We start from the raw sequence: 18,928 nt of genomic DNA, 5'->3' as shown, positions 1-18,928 counted from the left end.
TAATCCTGTACCCATAGTTCAGTGCAAAGCATTACATCCCCTTACTTTGAAAGAAAACTTAATGCGGGCAACACAGTGGTGGAGTGGTTAGCGCTGCCGCCTCACAGCAAGTAGGTCCACGGTTCGAATCTACCTGCTGGCTATGGCCTGTCTGTGTGTAGTTTACATGTTTCTATGTTCTATTTATCAAGGCACACATTTCCCAAGTCTACCAGATTGCTTTGTTGTCTGCCATGTTCAGCCTTGTTCAACTTTGTCTTCAGTTCTTTAATATGTCAATCTGGAGACTGTGAAGGCCACAGTAAAACAAACGTATTCTTTTTAAGCCGTGGGTAATTTGATTTTGCTTTGTGCGTTGGATCACTGTCTTGTTGAAGGATCCACTGTCTCTGCATATTGAACTTTTTGAGTGATGGTTTGTTACATGGTTCATCGCATGCTCCATAGTTTACTACAAGCATACTGCTTTATTTCTAGAAATAAGCATTGACTGTGGGGATGTGGACTCTAAGGAGTTTGTCAAGTCCCCTGCTGTTTGTTTTGGATTCTTAAATAGCTCCCAAGCAAGTTTTTGTTGCTCTCAGCAGCAGATCTCTCTGGAGATCTACCTACTCAGCAAAGTTAAAGGTAAAGCTTAATTTAACATTTATTAAGTATTAAGTGTTGACAGTCTTTTTTTAAATTTTACATATAGTCAGAAAATTTCGTGTCATTAAACACCAAGAGTCAGGTGTTAGCAAAGCTGGAGTTCAAACACTGGAGGTGCACTATAAAACTATAAAACCTTGCTTTGTAAGAAACACTCAAACAGTATCAGTGTACTATTCACAAGCAGCATCAGCCGATGTGAGCCTTGCTTTGCAAAAAAAAAAAAAAAAACAGATTTTTCAGAAGATCTACAACTAAGACTTGTTGATTTTTATGGAGATTAAAACAAGTACAGGATAATCTTTAGATAATCATCAGTCAACAATTACAAACATTCTCCATAAAGGGAGACAATTTGCTGCTGTGGCTACTTTCCACACACATGGGGACCCAGCCAAGATCACTGTGAAGGCACAATGCAGAATGCTCAACATTGTAAAAAAAAAACATTGCAGCTTGCCATAAGTCTGCCAAAGACTACCTTGACACTCCTGGGAAAATGTTTTGCGGACACTTTGGTACCAGTCAGATCACTTTTAATGAACAAGTCATGCAGAAAACCAGGAAACAAACCGGTGCCATTACTTTTTCTTGCAAATATATTAAAGTTAATCAAGTAGAGGCTTTAACAAGGGGGATGGAAACTTTTGCACTGAATACATTTTGGTTACTTTCTTATAACTTTCTTTTCATACATACCTCGACTTTTTGTTCTTCTAAAAATGAACAAAATTTGGACTTTGTTTTACTCTTTGTTATTTCAGTGTAACAGGATGCAAAGTATTTTACCCAACTGTAAACAAACTACACACAATAAACAGTACTTCATTGCATGTAATACAGTACTTGTTAAATGCGGTCTTTCGCACTCCCAACACATTTTTACTTTTCCAAATTCATCTTTCTGTATTCTGTTTTCTTTCTCTTACTCCGTGTCCTCAGTTCAGCATCCTGTCTCCCGTCCAAACTCGAACTGGATGCATGCACAGTGTAATTAAGGAATTGCTAATGGAGTAAAAAAACATGTGCTTGGGTAAACAGCTAAATGCTTAATAACTGCTTGTAGTGCTCCGATTCCCTCCCTCTTAAATATGTGTTCAACGTCAGCCATTTGTCTGTGTTTCCTGTCTTCTGTTCCCTGTGCAATGATGTCCATTTCACACTCAGCGGGTTAGTGGTTGAAAAACAGCACAATATTTTCTAGAAATAGATTGTTTCACAATTATGGAATGCATGGCCAGGAATCGTGCTGAAAGATTTACACAAAACAAAATATTCCCTTTTCAGCTGGTTATTTCAAAAGCTATTAACATAATATCTGCATTTCTAAACACCTATGACTGGCTGAGGTGTGGCCTCCACATTCACCACTGCTAATCGGAACACAACCTTTTCTCTTATGTGGCATCTTTGCCAATGTGACAGCAGCTAAGGGAGATTTACAGAAAGTAACACAATAGTCACTGTATGTAATGATCTGTAACCTGGAGTCTGATCCTGAACGAGAAGGACAAGTTTCATGATCTGGCCCTTGATTTCATTTTGTCTCCACCAGCTACACTTCCTATCTTGGACTTTTACTTTGTAGCCCCTTCCCCCCACTTCCTGTTCTATAGGGGATCTCAGCCTCTTCACACACCTCATCAGCTCTGTTAGTTTCACCTGTTTCCCTCCCTGTTTTGACATTTCCTGGACTCCGCTAACTGATCGTTTGATCTGAGTTTGGTTCACACATCCCGGAATTATTATTTCAGCTCTTGTAAACTCACTCGCTCCTTGGTTAATTAGCCTCATCCTCGTTAGTTTGGTGTTTTTTTTCTCCTATTCTTGTTCTTACTTTCCCTTGCCCTGATTCATGTTAGTTTCCTGTGTAACATGAAACTTCTTTAGTTTCACTGTCCCTAGTTTATGGTTATTTCCTACAAGTATCAGTGCTCTTATCTAAGTTTTAGCTTCACCATTTTGATTCATGTTAACTTCCTGTTCATATTCTTCCGTTTGTTTAATCCCTTAGTTTGTGTGTCTGTGCCTGTGTTTGCTTCTTTTTCTTGACTTGAACTTTTTTGCCTTTGGTAACTATGCCAGTTTTTAATGTTTTAGTCTTCCCTTGTCTTTTCTCTCTCTGTATTAATAAAGTTTATTTTCTCCTCACTTCCTCTGGTCTAGTTGCACTTGGGTCCACCCTTATTACATAATTCATGACAGGAAGAACAAGTCTGTATACAGAAGTTGTATATGCTCCGCATGGGTAAGAAACTGACATACAGTATGCTCATTTATTTTAATGCAACAATAAGCAGTTTCAACACTGTTTGCTTTCAAAGTGGGTGTTTCAAAATGTAAAATAAGGGGGGGAATTAAATGTCAGAAATTGAAGCCAGTACTTTGACAACAGAGCCCCCAGCATCACCTTATTCCACCCTAATGCACATTTCCCCCCCTATAATATCAAATCTTTAAATGTGAAAATTTATATGACAACCTTAACTTTTATTCTTCCTAAAATTGGATTATGAGACATTAATTTTCCCACTTTATCCTTCCCCATTTCCTCATGTCTAAAGCAGTTGGTGTGCAGTCTATGGGACATTATGAGGGCAACACACAGGTACTGGAATACAGATACCATGAAACTTGGCATGTCTACAGTAGACATTTAGAATAAAGAGCTGGACAGGGGAGATTTATTGTAGACAATGTGTTGCCACATTAAGTTTTGACAGTATGCAGATTCCAGAAGGGAAGGAAGGTTTGGAAGATGTAGGGTCATCTCATGACAGTTTACAGAAGAGGGGTTGAAGGGGACAGGGGTTGTACAGTGTGACAGAGATAACCAGATATCTGATGAGGTTATACTCAAATCTGTAACAGCCCCCTTGCAGCTGTTTTGGTGAAGTTCATGCTGGCACTTTATGTGTTATTGCTTATGTCATTTAAAATACTTTGGGATGATGTTTTACCCCAAAAAAAAAAAAAAAACCTAACAAAATTGTTTAGAAGTTACTGTTTTCATTGTGTTGAACCGTCTCTTTGCGAAGAAGCTTATTAAAACAAGCAATAAAAAAATACAATATATTTGTGTGGTAAATGTTCTGCATGTGGCCATATTTGAACTACGGGAAGTAAGAAACATAATTCTGCATTTATATGGCATTTATATGGACAGTTTTTTCTAATGCAGCAATGCGTGTATTTCTGCAATTTTAATGAAGTGTTGAGTAAATAGTTATTGTGCTTATATTTGTATGAGTGTCTATGTGCACCCGAGGACATGCAAGTTACCACTCACCAAGCAGCAGGATCATACTCGGCCCATATCCTGACATACTCATCCAGGTGGTGAGGTCCCAGTATGGATGAATCTCTAGTCAAGTACTCAAAGTTGTCCATGATGACGGCTACAAACAGATTCAGCATCTGTACATGTGCACACACAGAGACACACAAGTTGAGAAATGAAACAACTGTTATTAAAAGTAAAGCTTAACTAAGTAAATCAGAAAAACCTGATAAACCCATGAAAAGGTGGTTGTTTTATCTATATCTATCTACCTCTCTCTATAGATAGATAAATATATAAACATAAACTATCTGCTGCAAGAGCTCTGTTACCATGCATATTTTACATGTACTGATAATTTATATATTTTATGCTTTTTGGATGGTACTAGATCAGATAAAGATGGGGTGTGGATGTTAGATTTTGTAACGTGTGCTCACCAAGAATGAACAGAAGAAGATGAAAGAGACAAAGTAGAGGTAGGCAAACTGGCTGCCACACTCTGGCTCTGTATTCCCTGACAGGGGGTCACAGTCCTTACCCCCCAGACACGCCAGCATGATCTCATGCCACGCCTCCCCTGTTGCACTCCTACAAACATAAAAAATCAAACATTTGATGAGTCGTAAGTTTGTCAGCATTGTAACGAGTCTTTTAAAGATGGGACACACACACACACACACACACACACACACACACACACACACACACACAAGCACCTGAAAAGAAGCATAAGAGCCTGTATGAAGGTCCTGAAGTTGTTGTGCTGGTTGATGGCACTCTCTCCATCTTCTTCAATAGCAATATTCCCAAACAGCTGTTGAACACAATCCTACTGTTAACGCATACGTTTTTTACCAGTCACCTTTAAGGGCTTCCTATGCCACTAAAGCAAGGCTAGAAAACTTCACACACACCATTGACACTGCTTTGCTATGCTAGCATTCATACACCAAATCCTTCTGTCCATTATAATCATCTTCACTCTCCCTCCTCTACCTTGATCATCATTATCCTCTAAAATATATTTAATGTATCCCAAAAGCTAATTTTATCTTGAGACTTTCACCCACCTGCATCCCAATGATGGCATAGATGAAGAACAGCATTGCAATGAGGAGGCAGACATAAGGCAGTGCCTGAGGAGAGACACATTGGTTGTTTAGTGCTAAGCACCCAAGCAAGGTGTATTAGATACAAACCACTGTATCTGTATATTTCTGTAACGTTCATATATGTGATATTTAAGCATGTGATATCTTTCTGTGTGATATTTAGAATAATTTGGTAATAATAATTTAAACCTTGAAGGACTGAACAAAGGTCCAGAGCAAGATGCGGATGGTTTCTCCCTGCCTCAGCAGCTTGATGAGACGAGCTGCCCTGAACAGCCTCAGAAAGCTTAGGTTGATGAAATTATTCTACAGTAACCACAACATAATCAGAGGGATAGACCGACAGAGAGAAAGAGAGGTGTAGAAAGGATTCGAATTCCAGGTTGGAAATAGGATAGTGAAGGAAAATGGGATAAATAAAAGAAGATGCAAGAGAGAGGAGAGTGAGGGTGGAATAAAGAGAAAGAGTTAAGTAGTTGTAGTGCCGGCGTACAAACTATTTTCCAGCTAAAACAAAAAAGTGAAATTAAGGAGAAAACAAAAACCGTCAAACCTCAACTGAGGGAGATTCAAACTCAACACAAATGAAAGTTAAAGATCCAAACATGTCAAAGCAAACTCAATTCAGCAAGGCCCCAACAAGCTTTTCAAGTCCATTATGACAGAATCAAACAAAGCAACACAGGGGAAAGGAAATCATTCAAAATGTAACATGTTTCATCCAATTGGGTTATGTAGAAGTCATTGTGTTAGGGGCGGTGAGTAGTTAAAGTGCAGGGAGGGGGGGGGGGGGGGGGTCATGTTTTCTTGGAAGGACAACCAAATGCACTAATTCTCTCAAGGCAACTTATTTTATTATTTTAAAATAAAGCAAGCATACAGCATGCAGATGTGCAAGGTGAAGCAGCTAATCCAGTGGTGGCACATGTACCATCCGACAGGACTGACTGACAATGCGTGACATATCTGTAACAATGTCAAGTAAGAGCAGAAGGGTGGTGGAAGGACCAACTGCAGCCACAAAACAATTTCTTACAGGTAGGTATTTCAGTCTGGTTATGTGCCTTAGATCTATGTAGCATTTATAATTGATTTTCAAATTATTATCATACATTTATACAATTTCAGTAACTTAATACCAGAGTAAATAAAGGAAAGACTGCAGTTCGGGACATCGTTTGAAAAGCACTGGCAGCAGGCACATGCAGGATTAATCCACAATACGACATTATTATATTGCTATGTGTGCAAACTGTCAAAATAAGGGGTTCCTGCAAAAGACATGCAAGGGGCAGTGTGCATCCCTTCTTCTCTGGCATAAACAATTTGTTTAAATATATAATGATAATAATAATTGATAAGAATAATAACAACAACACACTTACTATACTGTTACTTTCCCAGCCACTGTCACATGTGTATATGGTTACAATCAATGGCTAATCTCAGTGAATAGATGAAGCAATCTATTTTAGTTTATAGAGTCCATCCTTTACAGAAAACTCGTTTTCTGCAAAAGATATTCAGTATGGGTATGGTTTATGGCTGAATAAAAACATATTGTAGGTATAAATACACAGTGACTGGCAGAGAGGTTTGCAACCTTTGTAAAAACTGGTAAAATCTTACCAATCCAGAGCTCACTTAGGATGGAGGGTCCCGGGTGGTGGGGGTTAAGCAAAACATGCACATTTCACAGCCATAACATACGTTGGCATGCAGTCAAAACAGATGCAAAAAAAAAAAAAAAAATATCTCTAAAAAATTACAAACCATCTACATGTGGATGTTGCAGACATATGGTTTATAGCAGCCAATTTTTGTTTTTTGGTTGGTTCGAAGAACAACCAGAGATTGACCAAGCCAGTTGTCATGGGTGGACACAGAGGATTTATAGTGCATTTTGATTGGATGGAATCGGTAGAAGGGGGAGGGGCGAAGTAGATTACAGTAGGTCGTCGTTAAGTTTGTGGACGATTGAAAGAAAGCATGTAAATAGATAAAAAAAAAAAGAAAAAAATCAGCAGTCATTTCAGAGACAAGATTGCACAGCAGTTTTCTGTCTGGAGATTATACAGTAGGAATAGCAAGCATCAAGAAAACGGGACTGATGAAAAAAACTTATGAATTTTGAATAATAACTAATATAAAATCAAGCAGTTACACAATTATTTACTAGAATCATGGTAGTCAATCACATCAATATAAACCTTTATAGGGTTTTAGACAGTGCTACGCCCGGCCATCGCAGTGGTTCACAGCCCTTGATTATAGCTGTGCAGCTCTTAAATGTGGTCTAGAATGCTCTCTTATTCCGCATAAGCAACCATTCAAGTGTGTTCAGACAGAGTACAAAGCACATCTTTTACTTTCAGGTTACCAGCCAAGGTGTCTCACTTTTCCTTTGAATGTCTATCAGGTTAAATATTTTTACTCCAATGTAGCTATTTTCATTTGCACTTCATTTTCTACTGACATTGGAGAATTTTTGTTTAATACTGACTGTATAATTGTGCAGTGTGTAATAGTTCTCTCATGTTCCGCCTATAGGCACCTTTAAAAAATAATTTATAATTTGAAGAACTTTTAAAAAAATGACACCAGTTATGTACAATGAGGGTCAGCATGGCAACTACGATTTGTGTAGGCACTGACTGACTGACACATATCAGCACTTGATGCTACTTTACTCAGACAATTAAAATAGCTTTGTGCCTGGCTTTTAGTTTGTGGGTTATTTTAGGCCTATTTGGGGATTAGGACAATGTAAACCAACTTCATGTAGTCATACTGCAGTGAAAACCTTTGCAGTAATCAGTAAAGCAATTACAGCTTGCTCACGCATAAGATAAAGGCCTCCCTCTCCCTGCACTCACACAGCTCAGTTGTACTTTCTAAGCTTCACCATGTAAGACACAGCACCTCAGGTGGTTGTAGTTATGAGCTTACAATAAATGAGAATGCCACAGAAGTTACTGCTCAAGCAAAAATAGCCACTTTGCTCAAAAAAGTTTAGAAGCAAACATCTCTGAACTCTTTCAACCGATCTTTAGAGGGTCTGGGGTTGCAGGAGATTTCGACAATACTTCTCCACAAAGAGATACGTTATGGAGCATATTTCTACTAAAAATAAAAGGAAAAACATTTAACAGTGTAGCTTTAAGATAAATGTGAAATTATAAGTAGATAAAAAAAATCCAGTTGCTTTAAATGTTTGTGCAGTCTATTGTCCAATAGGTCTCTAAGACTTCCAATGTAGTTACAAATAGATGTCTGACACAAAAAACACAAAACGTTTCTATTGGCCACCTGAGATTGGACTGCATATTAGGTTGCTTATGGATGCTGGTTTCTGTCAGTGGCCCAGGCTACCTGGAGTCTGGCCTCTACTTGTCCCACCAACTGGGACAATTATATAAGACTTTCAAGAGAGATTCATGCATGAAAGAGCAATGCAAGTGGCCTCTAACTCATGTTCGGCCCTAACTCCCTGTCTTGTCTACTCTATGTTTTTAAGACAATATGGCAGATGCACAAGCCCATCGACACATGTTGGAGCTCACCAAACAAATACTTATACTTACTCAAACACCATACACTCAATAAAACAATGCTATCACTGTATCTGTCCAACGTTTTGACCCCTGAGTACAGATTTCTAAATATACACACAAACGCATGACATTCTACTACTTACCCCAAGCTCTGTAACCAGGATGTCAGTAATGCTGCCCAGAACTGTCACACAATCAAAAATATTCCAGGCATCTTTGAAATAATTCTGTGAACATGACAAGAGAGAGACCAAAGTAGAGAAAGCGGACAAGAGAGAGCCAAGAAAAGGATAATCAGTAGAGATTGTAAGAATTACATAGAAAATTTTAGCCAATGTAGATGTGATGGGAAAAGGAGACAAATTACAACTCAAAACTAACCGAAACATACAAACTATTGATAGAGAAATGAGCACTGCATGTAAAAAGGTCAGATCACATTGAAACAATAGGGGAAAACATATGGCAGGATTGAAGTAATGTTAAAAGTATAAAAATGGGAGATAAAAATAAGAAAAGCGAGAGTAAATGGAGAAGACGGAGAGAACAGGAGTCAGATATTAAAAGGGGAAAAAAAACAGAAAAAAGAAAGTGAAAAAAGTCCAACAGGACAGGAAAAGAAATTGGAAGAGACAAATGGACCATCAGTGACAGCATGTGGGATGGATGCCAGCAGACAGGCTGGGGACAAACTGTACTGCACTTGAAGACTACACCAGATTTCAAACATCACATAACATACATCAATGTACATCAAGCACTAAGCCTATCATAAAGTCATACTTCATTCTATCTAGTATCAAAAAGGTTTATTAAAGGGTCATTTCAAGGAGCAACAGATTTCTCTCTATTTCCTGGAATTAACAATCTCCTTACAGTACAAAATCACTTAAAAAATACAGACACTCGAACAGAGATAAAAAAGGGATTGTGAGAGCAAAATGCTGAAGAGAAAAGTCTGCATCCTTTTTTCTCCTACTTTTTGCCGGCAGCCAAACTGTGCATTAGACAAGTGGATGGACATGGAGAAGTCAAAGGAGGCAGCTGTTGAAATAAACCACCTTAACAGACAAATGCACAGATAAACACAGCCGTGCACGTGGCCTGGTGTTATTTGTGTTTATGATTTTGACGGGCACGAGTGTGTTTTAGCTTACTCTCCAGATTCAAATCCCATCCTGTTTAATCTCCGCCCTCACTGTAATCTTTGACTCTCTTTTTACCGCCCATTTGTCATTCACCCTGCTTGTTCTAATTAGTGTATTACCATCCTCCCCGTCTTTATCTCCTCCCAACATTCATCCCCAAACTGTCTTCTATCCATTTTTTCCTTCCTTCATCTGCACATCCAGTGACGGCACTCTTGACTGCTAACTAATTGCATCTCTGCTTTTTAAATTTTTAACACTGTGGTGAAATGAGCTAAAAAGAGCTATTTAAAAAAAAACTTTTTTAAACTAATCTTATTTACAACAATGCCCATTCTGTCTATAAAACAAATGTTGACTCTTATTTACTCACAAACATTGGACATCAGTCTGCAAATTAGATTAGCTTGTTAGTCTGTGCTGTAGTACTCTGTTGTTATCCAACATAATTTTAAAGCAGCAGTTATACACAGTGCTCCCCTGAAATACTTCTTATTACCCTTTCTGAACTGTTTGGGGCAACAATGGAGGTCAAAGAGCACAGACAAAGGGCTGATCTAGATTACAGACTGATAGACATCAACTGAGGAGAGGAGATTTTTTTGTTGTTGTTTTGTGTCTGTGCGGAGTTTGTTAAAATTCCAAATAATTTAGAAAATGAGCAAAGTTGTACTTTGTATGTATAGAATAAGGCATGAGAAAATTAAATGGATAGATACATACATACATTATTTATCCCAATGGGATAAATACATACACACACACACACACTCACCAGGACTCCAAAGGCGATGATCTTGAGTACACACTCCATGGAGAAGAGGGAAGTAAACACTATGTTCAGCTTGACTAACACAGCTTCATAGGTTTCAGAAGCTCCGTCATACTGTAAACACACACACACAAACACACACAAAAACACACACACACACACACAGGCAGCAGACACAATCATACAACCAAGCCAACGTACAAAACCAAGAGAATGGATAACCATTCGCACCAGTAGGTGTGTATTTACATAAGCACACATGCAGATACAAACACACACACACACACACACACACACACACAGCACCAGGGACAGAAAGGAGGGCAGGTATAAAGACACAGAAAAAGACACACAGTTCAGTTCTCCGAATGGAGGGTCACACATCAGCGTTTAATCTCAACAAATAGTGTGCAAAGCAATATCTATATAGGCCAAACCTAACGTGTTTACATTTTGTAAGCAAGGGACAAGACAGAAAACCAATAACAATGCTCACTTCAGTCTCTATCATCAGTACTTTATGTTGATTTGTTGCTGTGAGGTCAATAATGTGGACATTACTGTTTCTATGATTGTAGAATGCAAATTTGTACCTTCATCATCAGCACAATTGTGTTGAGCGCGATCATTGCCATGATAGTATACTCAAACGGTGGCGATACCACAAACTCCCACATTCGATACTGAAAGGTCAGCTTGTTCTGGGGCATGTGACGTGTCAAAGGCCTGGCATTGATGGCAAAGTCTATACAGGCTCTCTGCAAAATACAAAAAGAAAGTGTTTTTTGGTCTCTCGCTGCTATAATGTTTTTTTTCTATCCCTTCTTCCAAGCTTAAGAGTTGTAATCCTCTCCCTTCCTACCTTCCACTCACCTTCCCAATACTCTTAATCTCTGCCCTTCTTTAATTTCTTAATCTTTCCTCACCTCGTTCTTTTCTAAACTGTAGTCCTCCATCATCTTGTCTCCTTGCTCCTGGAAGGTGATGATGATAAGAGCCACGAAGATATTGACGAAGAAGAAGGGGAAGACCACGAAGTACACCACGTAAAAGATGGACATTTCCATCCTGTATCCGGGGCTCGGGCCCTGGTTCTCATAAGTCGCATCCACTGAATGCTTCAGTACCCTGCAGACGCAGAGGATTGCTTAGAAAAGAGTTTCAGTTTGGCAGAAGCCTGTGTGTTGCACATGAGTGTGGATATCTATGTGTACTCACTGCGGCCACCCCTCTCCAGTAGACACGGTGAAGAGGGTGAGAAGGGCCCAAGCCACATTGTCGTAGTGGAAATCGTATTTCTTCCACTCCCGCTTCTGCGCCTTCACTTCGTTGTCACGCTCATAAACCAGATACTCGCCCCTGAAAAAAACATCATCAACACAACATGTACAGTAATGCATATGTATATGAGAGTACGCTTCCAAATGTATATATTAACGGAAGATGAAGTTTTAAATACCTTTGAGGCAAGCGTTATTCATAAAGGTAACATTTTCACTGCTCAGGGTAAATACAGATGGTATTTCCTCACCTGCAGTCACGTGCAAACTCTTTGGATTCATCAGTGCAGTAAAAGAATCGTCCCTTGAAGAGCTGCACAGCCACCACAGCAAAGATGAACATGAAGAGTAAGTAGACAATCAGAATGTTGAGCACATTCTTCAGAGAGTTCACCACACAGTCAAACACAGCCTGAGGATAGAAAAATAAAGCACGGAGAGAGACGTTGTATTGATTTTATTTTGGTTTTGAATTGTGACAGCAAATGCTATTAAAAGGTTGAGAGAGAAAATGAAACGATGATCCACAATGCACCACTGTCTATTAGATTCATTACAGCTTATTATGGATAAAAAAAAAAAGTGCAATCTGCAATAAACAAAAGACAGAGAAATTCATCACAATTAAAATTCTTTAGTCAATTAACAGCCTCCTTTGAATAGATGTTGTGTTATATTGTATAGTTACTACTATACAATACTATTAACTGCTGCTATTCATTCAAGCGTGTTGCACATTTGAGACACAAAATGTTTTTTAGATACAAACAGTATATACTGATCAGCCATCACATTGAAAGCTCCAGGTGGTGGTAATGTTGTTGTGAACAGGGAAAAATTGAACGCTGGCGTGTGACGACATCTGTCACGACACGCAAAGAGACCAGGACCAGAGAGTGATGACTGTCCACCACAACAATAACACCACCAGGAGGTTTTAGTCTTGTGCCTGATGGATGTATAAAATGTGCCCATACAGATTTCTATTCGTCTGACACAAATTCTAGAGAAGATGTAATAGTCCACATACTGCACCTTAAATCATCAACGTTGGTTTTACTGTCAAGTTATAAAACACTGACAAAAATATGCTTTGAATGTCAGAGGAATTATGCGTAAAATAGCCTCTTATTACACTTAATAATTTTTATTACTTTTAATACAAGTTACATTATTGACCCTTTCTATTATCTTATGCAGTTATTCCGCGTAGGTTTCTACAGACTCGTGCTGCGACGTTGGCTTATTGGAATAGTTTGGAAACTTTGAAACTTGAGTTCTATTTCTGAATATGAAACAAGCCATATGTTAAAGCTTTTCCTGCTTTTCACATCATCTGCTAATGTTTCCCCCCAGAAAGCAACACTGCAAGAAACGAGGGCCATGGCTCACCTCGCTAGTTTTATCTAAAAATGCACTTTAAAGCTCATCTGACTCTCAGAAAACTTCAGTGGTAGTACTGGGCTATAGTGATTCTGATCCTGTCAAAGATTCACCATTTTTAAAGCATATTCCACTCTTTTGCTGCCTCACGCTATGCAGAGGGACATGGCCTACTTTGAATTTTAGGAGAATTTCATATCATATGATGAATCACACACATATGAACTAGAGTACACGGATGAAAAACACAGAATTAGACAAATTCATCATAACAAAAATGCATAGCCAATATTCCAATCTCTTGTTTCCCACAATATTCACAAACCGGACTAAAGTTTGTTTCTACAAAGTTGAGGGGAAAACAAACGAAAGCATATATTTTTCTCCAACTACCCCTCATCAGCTATTATTAGTCTTCTGACTGTTACTCACAGCATCGTCCTCTGAGAAATAGTCTCTATATAAATAACAGTCTGAAGAGTGTGTTTATTTCCATTTTTGCTCTCTATTAGCCACAACCTCAGGAACTCTCTGAGGGAAAGTGTGGGACACTTCCACCCATCACTTGTTTCCTTCAAAACAAACCACTATCCATGTCGGCAGGAACAAATCCATGTTGTCTTGATGACAACCTAAGGAATGCTGGAGTGAACCACACGCTGAAATATAATCCAAATACAGACGGGGAGCGAGTTCTATCAAATTGTTTGTGTCCCAAAACCTCAAACTGCCTAAACACTGTAACTGCTATATATGGAAAGTACAAATATGCCTCCAAGTCAACTCCATTCACAAATTCTGAATGAGGCCGATTACCGGAACAACAACAAAATGAGTCATAAATGTGACTTACGTGTTCTTGAGCCAAAGCAGTCAAGATACTATCGGGAAGAATAGCAAGAAGTGACAATTCCATCTGGTTTATAGACTGCTGAAATTTTATGTGAGTCTCAGGTAAACATTAAAGTACACTGTGCAAAGCAGGAAAACTATTAAGAACCAACAGCGTGAGCCTGTTACATATGCACAAACAGCACTCCAATTTTGAATGAGACCAGGTTGAAAAATAATCAACCTCCATTAAGATGGCTTTACTTTTGTGGAGCTGTCTTTCATTCACCTTTATAACTACAGATATTTATATGTAATAATGTAGAAACAGGTAATTTTGCATTTTGCACCTCTTCTATATTATTCTATGGATACAACCCTTTTAGATTGTTAATATTATCCGACATTAGCTAGTTATGAAAGTATTACAACTCCCGTTATGTCATCATACCCTAGATATTGCCCCACCATTGCCTCTTTATTTTAAAAATATTACCCTAAAGTAACATTTTAATGGTGACACTTACATGCGCTCAAACATTTTCTGCTAAACATACCTTGAGTTTGGGAAGACGTTTAATAGTTTTCAGAGGTCGAAGCACTCTGAGGACCCTCAGAGACTTGATAGTGCTGATGTCTTTTCCTTTACTGCTCCCCCTATACATTTCCACATGCATACACACATACGCACACACCAACACACAGAAACAGAAACATACATACCACAAACACATGCACACACAAATTGAAAGAGTCAGCAGGTTAAGATGAATGTTGACTGTTTAGTCCTCTGGGTTCAAAAATGGTAGTGGGCAGCCATTCCTTGACATTTTTGTCCGAGTTAACTCATAATGAGTAACTACGTTAGGGTTAAATACATAGCAACGCATGCTGCATTGCTATCCTATTATGCTTTAGCCTTATTTCTAAATGTGAGGTTAGCAATGTAGCTACATGCTAGAACTAAGGTGTGTTTGACAAATATACTTCATGCTATGAGAGCAACTGATATCATTCTTGTCTTACTGCTGTCTGGCGGTTTCACTACTTTACATTGTACATTAAAGAATTTCAATACTTTGCAAAGGCGGCTAAAGCCTTGACTTGCACATGCCCAGGTAATGATATTCCACCATTACATGCACCATTGAAACCTTGCTTTCCATGCTGCAATATTTCTTCTTTTAAGCAGCCGCTTGGTTGATGGAAAACTGAACTATTCTACCCACAGACATTTGCAGAGAGAGTTTAGTCGGGTGTCAGTGAGACCAAACCCCATATTTTCTGTCAACAGCGAGCTCAAAGAAGCCTTGTTAGAGTGAACACTTGCACTTAAGTGTCCTCCCAATAACATAGGGACAGCTTATGATTTTTTATTATATGTACTGCTGAAAAAAATGTTACATTAGTGGAGTCACAAGTGCTTAAACGTTATAAATGCTGGAACAGCCAAACTCTCTCTTTTGATGACTTAACCTGTTAATTTCTATAAATCCCAAAGTACAACTAGGATTAGTTGGTTTCAAAGCATTTTTCAAACAGCATGGGATCTTGTCTTATACACCTTTTGCAAAGACAAAGATAATGCCGAGCCAAACCTTTTGTTTTAGCACTTTGACACTTTGGCTTTATAGGTACATGTGTGAAGACAGAAGAAATACCTTTTTATTTCAGCTACACTGAACACAAAACTAAAACCTCTCCAACATATTAAATACGGCTGTCTGCCAGTTAATAAACTGAATATACACCTCAGTACCAAAGTAAATATCTAATAAAACAAGGATTTACTAGTCTACTCTGTGAACAGAAAAAGAACATAACCTGTCTAACTGGCTAACATGTTCACTATGAAGATCAGGGTAAAGAGATTAACATCAAGAGTCACTGATAGCAGAACCTAAGGGGGAGGACAGCTGGGCGTACAACTGTCAACGTCTTACATCTGTTATACCAGATGGTAGACTGATGGTGGTGTGTGTGTATTCACACGTGTGAACAAACCTTAGGGTCTAAAACAGTCATTTGTGATACATTCATGTCTGTGTGCATTTGTATGGTAACATTTTTTTCTGTCTTAATTTGACAATTTTTAGAAGTTTTATTGTTGTGACTTTCTGTCCATATTTCCTTTATTTGTCACTTTTTCTCCTATAAAACCTATAAAAGGCATAAAATATCAGTGGCATCCATGCGTCGATGCTACTGGCAATGCCTCTTTAGTGGACTTGTGTGAAGAAACTTGAGGTTTAGTTGTGTTCGAGTCAGAGGTGTTCCATGATGAACAATGGGAAACATAGACAAGTACAAATGTCAACTGGGATGGAGGATGGATGGACAGGATATATGTGTTGTAAGAAGAACAGGCACAAAGAGTGCAGGAAGAGAAAATCAGAAAAAGAAAGGGAACTTTACCCTCCGCCGCTGTTGGTGTTCCGAACCGAAAGATGTGAGAGGGGTGAGAGACAGTAAGACAAAGAGAGAGAAAGACAAAAAGACAAATAGTGGGAAAAAGAAACAGAATGGGACATAGAGAAAGGGGATACTTCAAGAAAACATTCATATGAGGGACAGAGGGAAAAAAAGAGAACACAAGGCCTGGTTTTTGTTAGATCCACCCTTACACCCTTGGACTACTTTTCCCAATTCAAACATACGCTGAAAAAAAACTTAAACCCAAGACATCGTTAGGTGTGCGTTTAAAAGCCAGATGTGGTAGTGTTTTAGTAGTATTATTTCCGTGAAATATGACTGGATTAATATTATGAACTGCATAAAATAGTGTTGGGTATCGTTTTAAGTTGATCAAATCTGAATCTGAATCGGCTTATCGATTCTTGTTCTTATCGATTTCCAGTTTGTTATTCTGGGGCAGACCTGACTGGGAAACTAAATGGGCGCCTAATCGAGCTGTGCCACCTTAAATGTTTGGTCAAATTTAATATGCAACCATATCTGCAGCTAACTAGCTTCTCACATCATTATGCCGTGCGTTTTCTAAAGTGAAGCGACACTGCGGTCAGTCCTCCTGACTGACAGCTGTGTAAAACATGTAACCTTTTTTGGGGCCTACTTAGAACTGAAGTTTTGTTTTTGTCAGTTTAGTTTTGTTTTAATTTGAAAATTAGTTTAGATTCGCAACACTATCAATAAATAAATTACACTCACCAAATTTCTTTCAAATCTAGTTTCTGGTCCAGACGGTTAAGAGCAGACATTAACTGCAAGCTAAAACCTCAACGGTTATGATGAGTGCCAACTGTTAAGGACCGCTAACCTGCATGGCCAACATTCACAAGATGAAATACCTTCTGGAACAATCATTGCTTTGTGTAAAAAATGAAATTGCTAAATGTATTTATTTAGACTAACTAAAGTTGTTCTGGATAAAAAGCTTAGCAGGGCTGCATAAATGTGACAGTGGCGCAAGTGGTCAAAATACCAGCAGCCATCAAACCAGACTAATTGGATTAAAGGAGCGATAACATCTCCCATGAGACTGCTGAGCCCTTCTGGAATGATGTTTGATTTCCACCAATTGAATTAAGGAATTATCTGGATGTGTATTGAATCTCTTCCGACTGGTTCGGATCTCTCCATCGACCATTAATGTGGTTTACCCCTATTGTAGTTAAATCTGATTTTATCAGTTAAAATAGCTTAGTGATTGTTTTGTGTATTTGTGTTAACATACAGTATAATCCAGACCTGCCTATTTAAGTAATTTTCTCATATTAGCTTTAACAATATTATGAAATTGCCTTGCCATTGTTCCAGTTTTGTGTGGTCTTTTGGTTTTGTGACTTTTGTCCAGTAATGTTAAATCACTTTTGATCTTTTATATACTAATTCTATAGTTCCCAAGGAAATATTAAGAAATACAGACACAAATTGATCCACATAAAGAACCTTAGAGGACAGAGTTAAGAACAAAAAGTGTTGCCTCAAGGTTTGTGAACCCTTTAAACTGTTCTCCAAGTCTGCATAAATATGACCTAAAATGAAATCAGATTTTCTTTCTTTAATTCTATAATAGCTCTATAAATTTATAGCATTCACATAACAATAATATGTTTATTTGTCTATAATTAATGTTTTAAAATGTTGTGTTTTTATTTTAAAATCTATTCAGGTCTTTAACATTTAGAAATTTAGCAGATGCTTGTATCATCTGTGACTTACAAGTGAGGGAGAAGGCAAATAAAAATCTAAGTCAAGGAGAAAACATTAAAGTAAAGTTCTATGAGAAGTAGTGTTTCAGTTTCATGAGATGTAGTAAGTGCAATAAAGAACAGATTTTAGTGCATAAGAAGTCGCTAAAGAGTTCAGTTGAGTTTTCTGCTGAGTGTGCAGAGTTAGGTAGCTCATCCAACATCGTGGGGACACTGAGCTGAAGGGTGTTAATGTTGTAATAGCTTTAAAATAAGTAAAAACTACACTAAGATTTTAATTTACATGGCACAATATCATCAAGAAGTGTGACGTGCATTTTGCCCTGCTGCTACCACAACACAGGGAGTATTGTACTGAACACGGCAGATTTGCTCCACTTAGGTAACCCAGGGCATCCCTGTCCTCCTGAAGACACGACTCTTTTTCCTGTGTTTAGAAAACCTTCTCTCCTTCTGTTTTATATTTTAACAGATTTAAATTCTTTTTTTAAACTTATTGAACAAATATTAGCTCTCCGTGCATCTTTGGTGTGTGCGATATTATATCCTATACTCACACTACTAAATACGACTGCTCATTTGGCATTGACTTGTAATAGCAGAGCCTCGATTTCTGTTCTAGGGAAGTTTTTCTGCCGGACTCCGGTCCTCTACCATCCTTAGATTTTGTATGGCTTTCACTGACCTTAACAATTGTTTTCAGTTCCTGTAAGGAAGTCCTGTGTGTGCACACGGCCCTGCAGTC

General features: G+C 38.3%; 1 protein-coding gene across 21 annotated transcripts in view; it reads right to left on the bottom strand.

Annotated features, from left to right (window-relative positions):
- cacna1aa (calcium channel, voltage-dependent, P/Q type, alpha 1A subunit, a) overlaps nucleotides 1-18,928 on the bottom strand; it is an 82,883-nt gene that overhangs the window by 19,506 nt on the left and 44,449 nt on the right. For all 21 annotated transcript variants that reach the window (XM_067476730.1, XM_067476733.1, XM_067476716.1 and 18 more), the window contains 12 exons: nucleotides 14,569-14,668; nucleotides 12,049-12,209; nucleotides 11,736-11,876; nucleotides 11,444-11,645; nucleotides 11,111-11,275; nucleotides 10,521-10,631; nucleotides 8,741-8,824; nucleotides 5,233-5,349; nucleotides 5,002-5,067; nucleotides 4,648-4,745; nucleotides 4,369-4,519; nucleotides 3,938-4,065 (listed from right to left, as the gene is read on the bottom strand). In XM_067476730.1, the coding sequence (XP_067332831.1) occupies nucleotides 3,938-4,065; nucleotides 4,369-4,519; nucleotides 4,648-4,745; nucleotides 5,002-5,067; nucleotides 5,233-5,349; nucleotides 8,741-8,824; nucleotides 10,521-10,631; nucleotides 11,111-11,275; nucleotides 11,444-11,645; nucleotides 11,736-11,876; nucleotides 12,049-12,209; nucleotides 14,569-14,668 (1,524 nt within the window). The remainder of the gene's footprint in view (nucleotides 1-3,937; nucleotides 4,066-4,368; nucleotides 4,520-4,647; nucleotides 4,746-5,001; nucleotides 5,068-5,232; nucleotides 5,350-8,740; nucleotides 8,825-10,520; nucleotides 10,632-11,110; nucleotides 11,276-11,443; nucleotides 11,646-11,735; nucleotides 11,877-12,048; nucleotides 12,210-14,568; nucleotides 14,669-18,928) is intronic.

Source organism: Channa argus, chromosome 15 (genome assembly GCF_033026475.1).
Source record: "Channa argus isolate prfri chromosome 15, Channa argus male v1.0, whole genome shotgun sequence".
In the NCBI taxonomy this organism is placed as follows: domain Eukaryota; kingdom Metazoa; phylum Chordata; class Actinopteri; order Anabantiformes; family Channidae; genus Channa; species Channa argus.
This window is presented reverse-complemented; position numbering and strand designations above follow the sequence as displayed.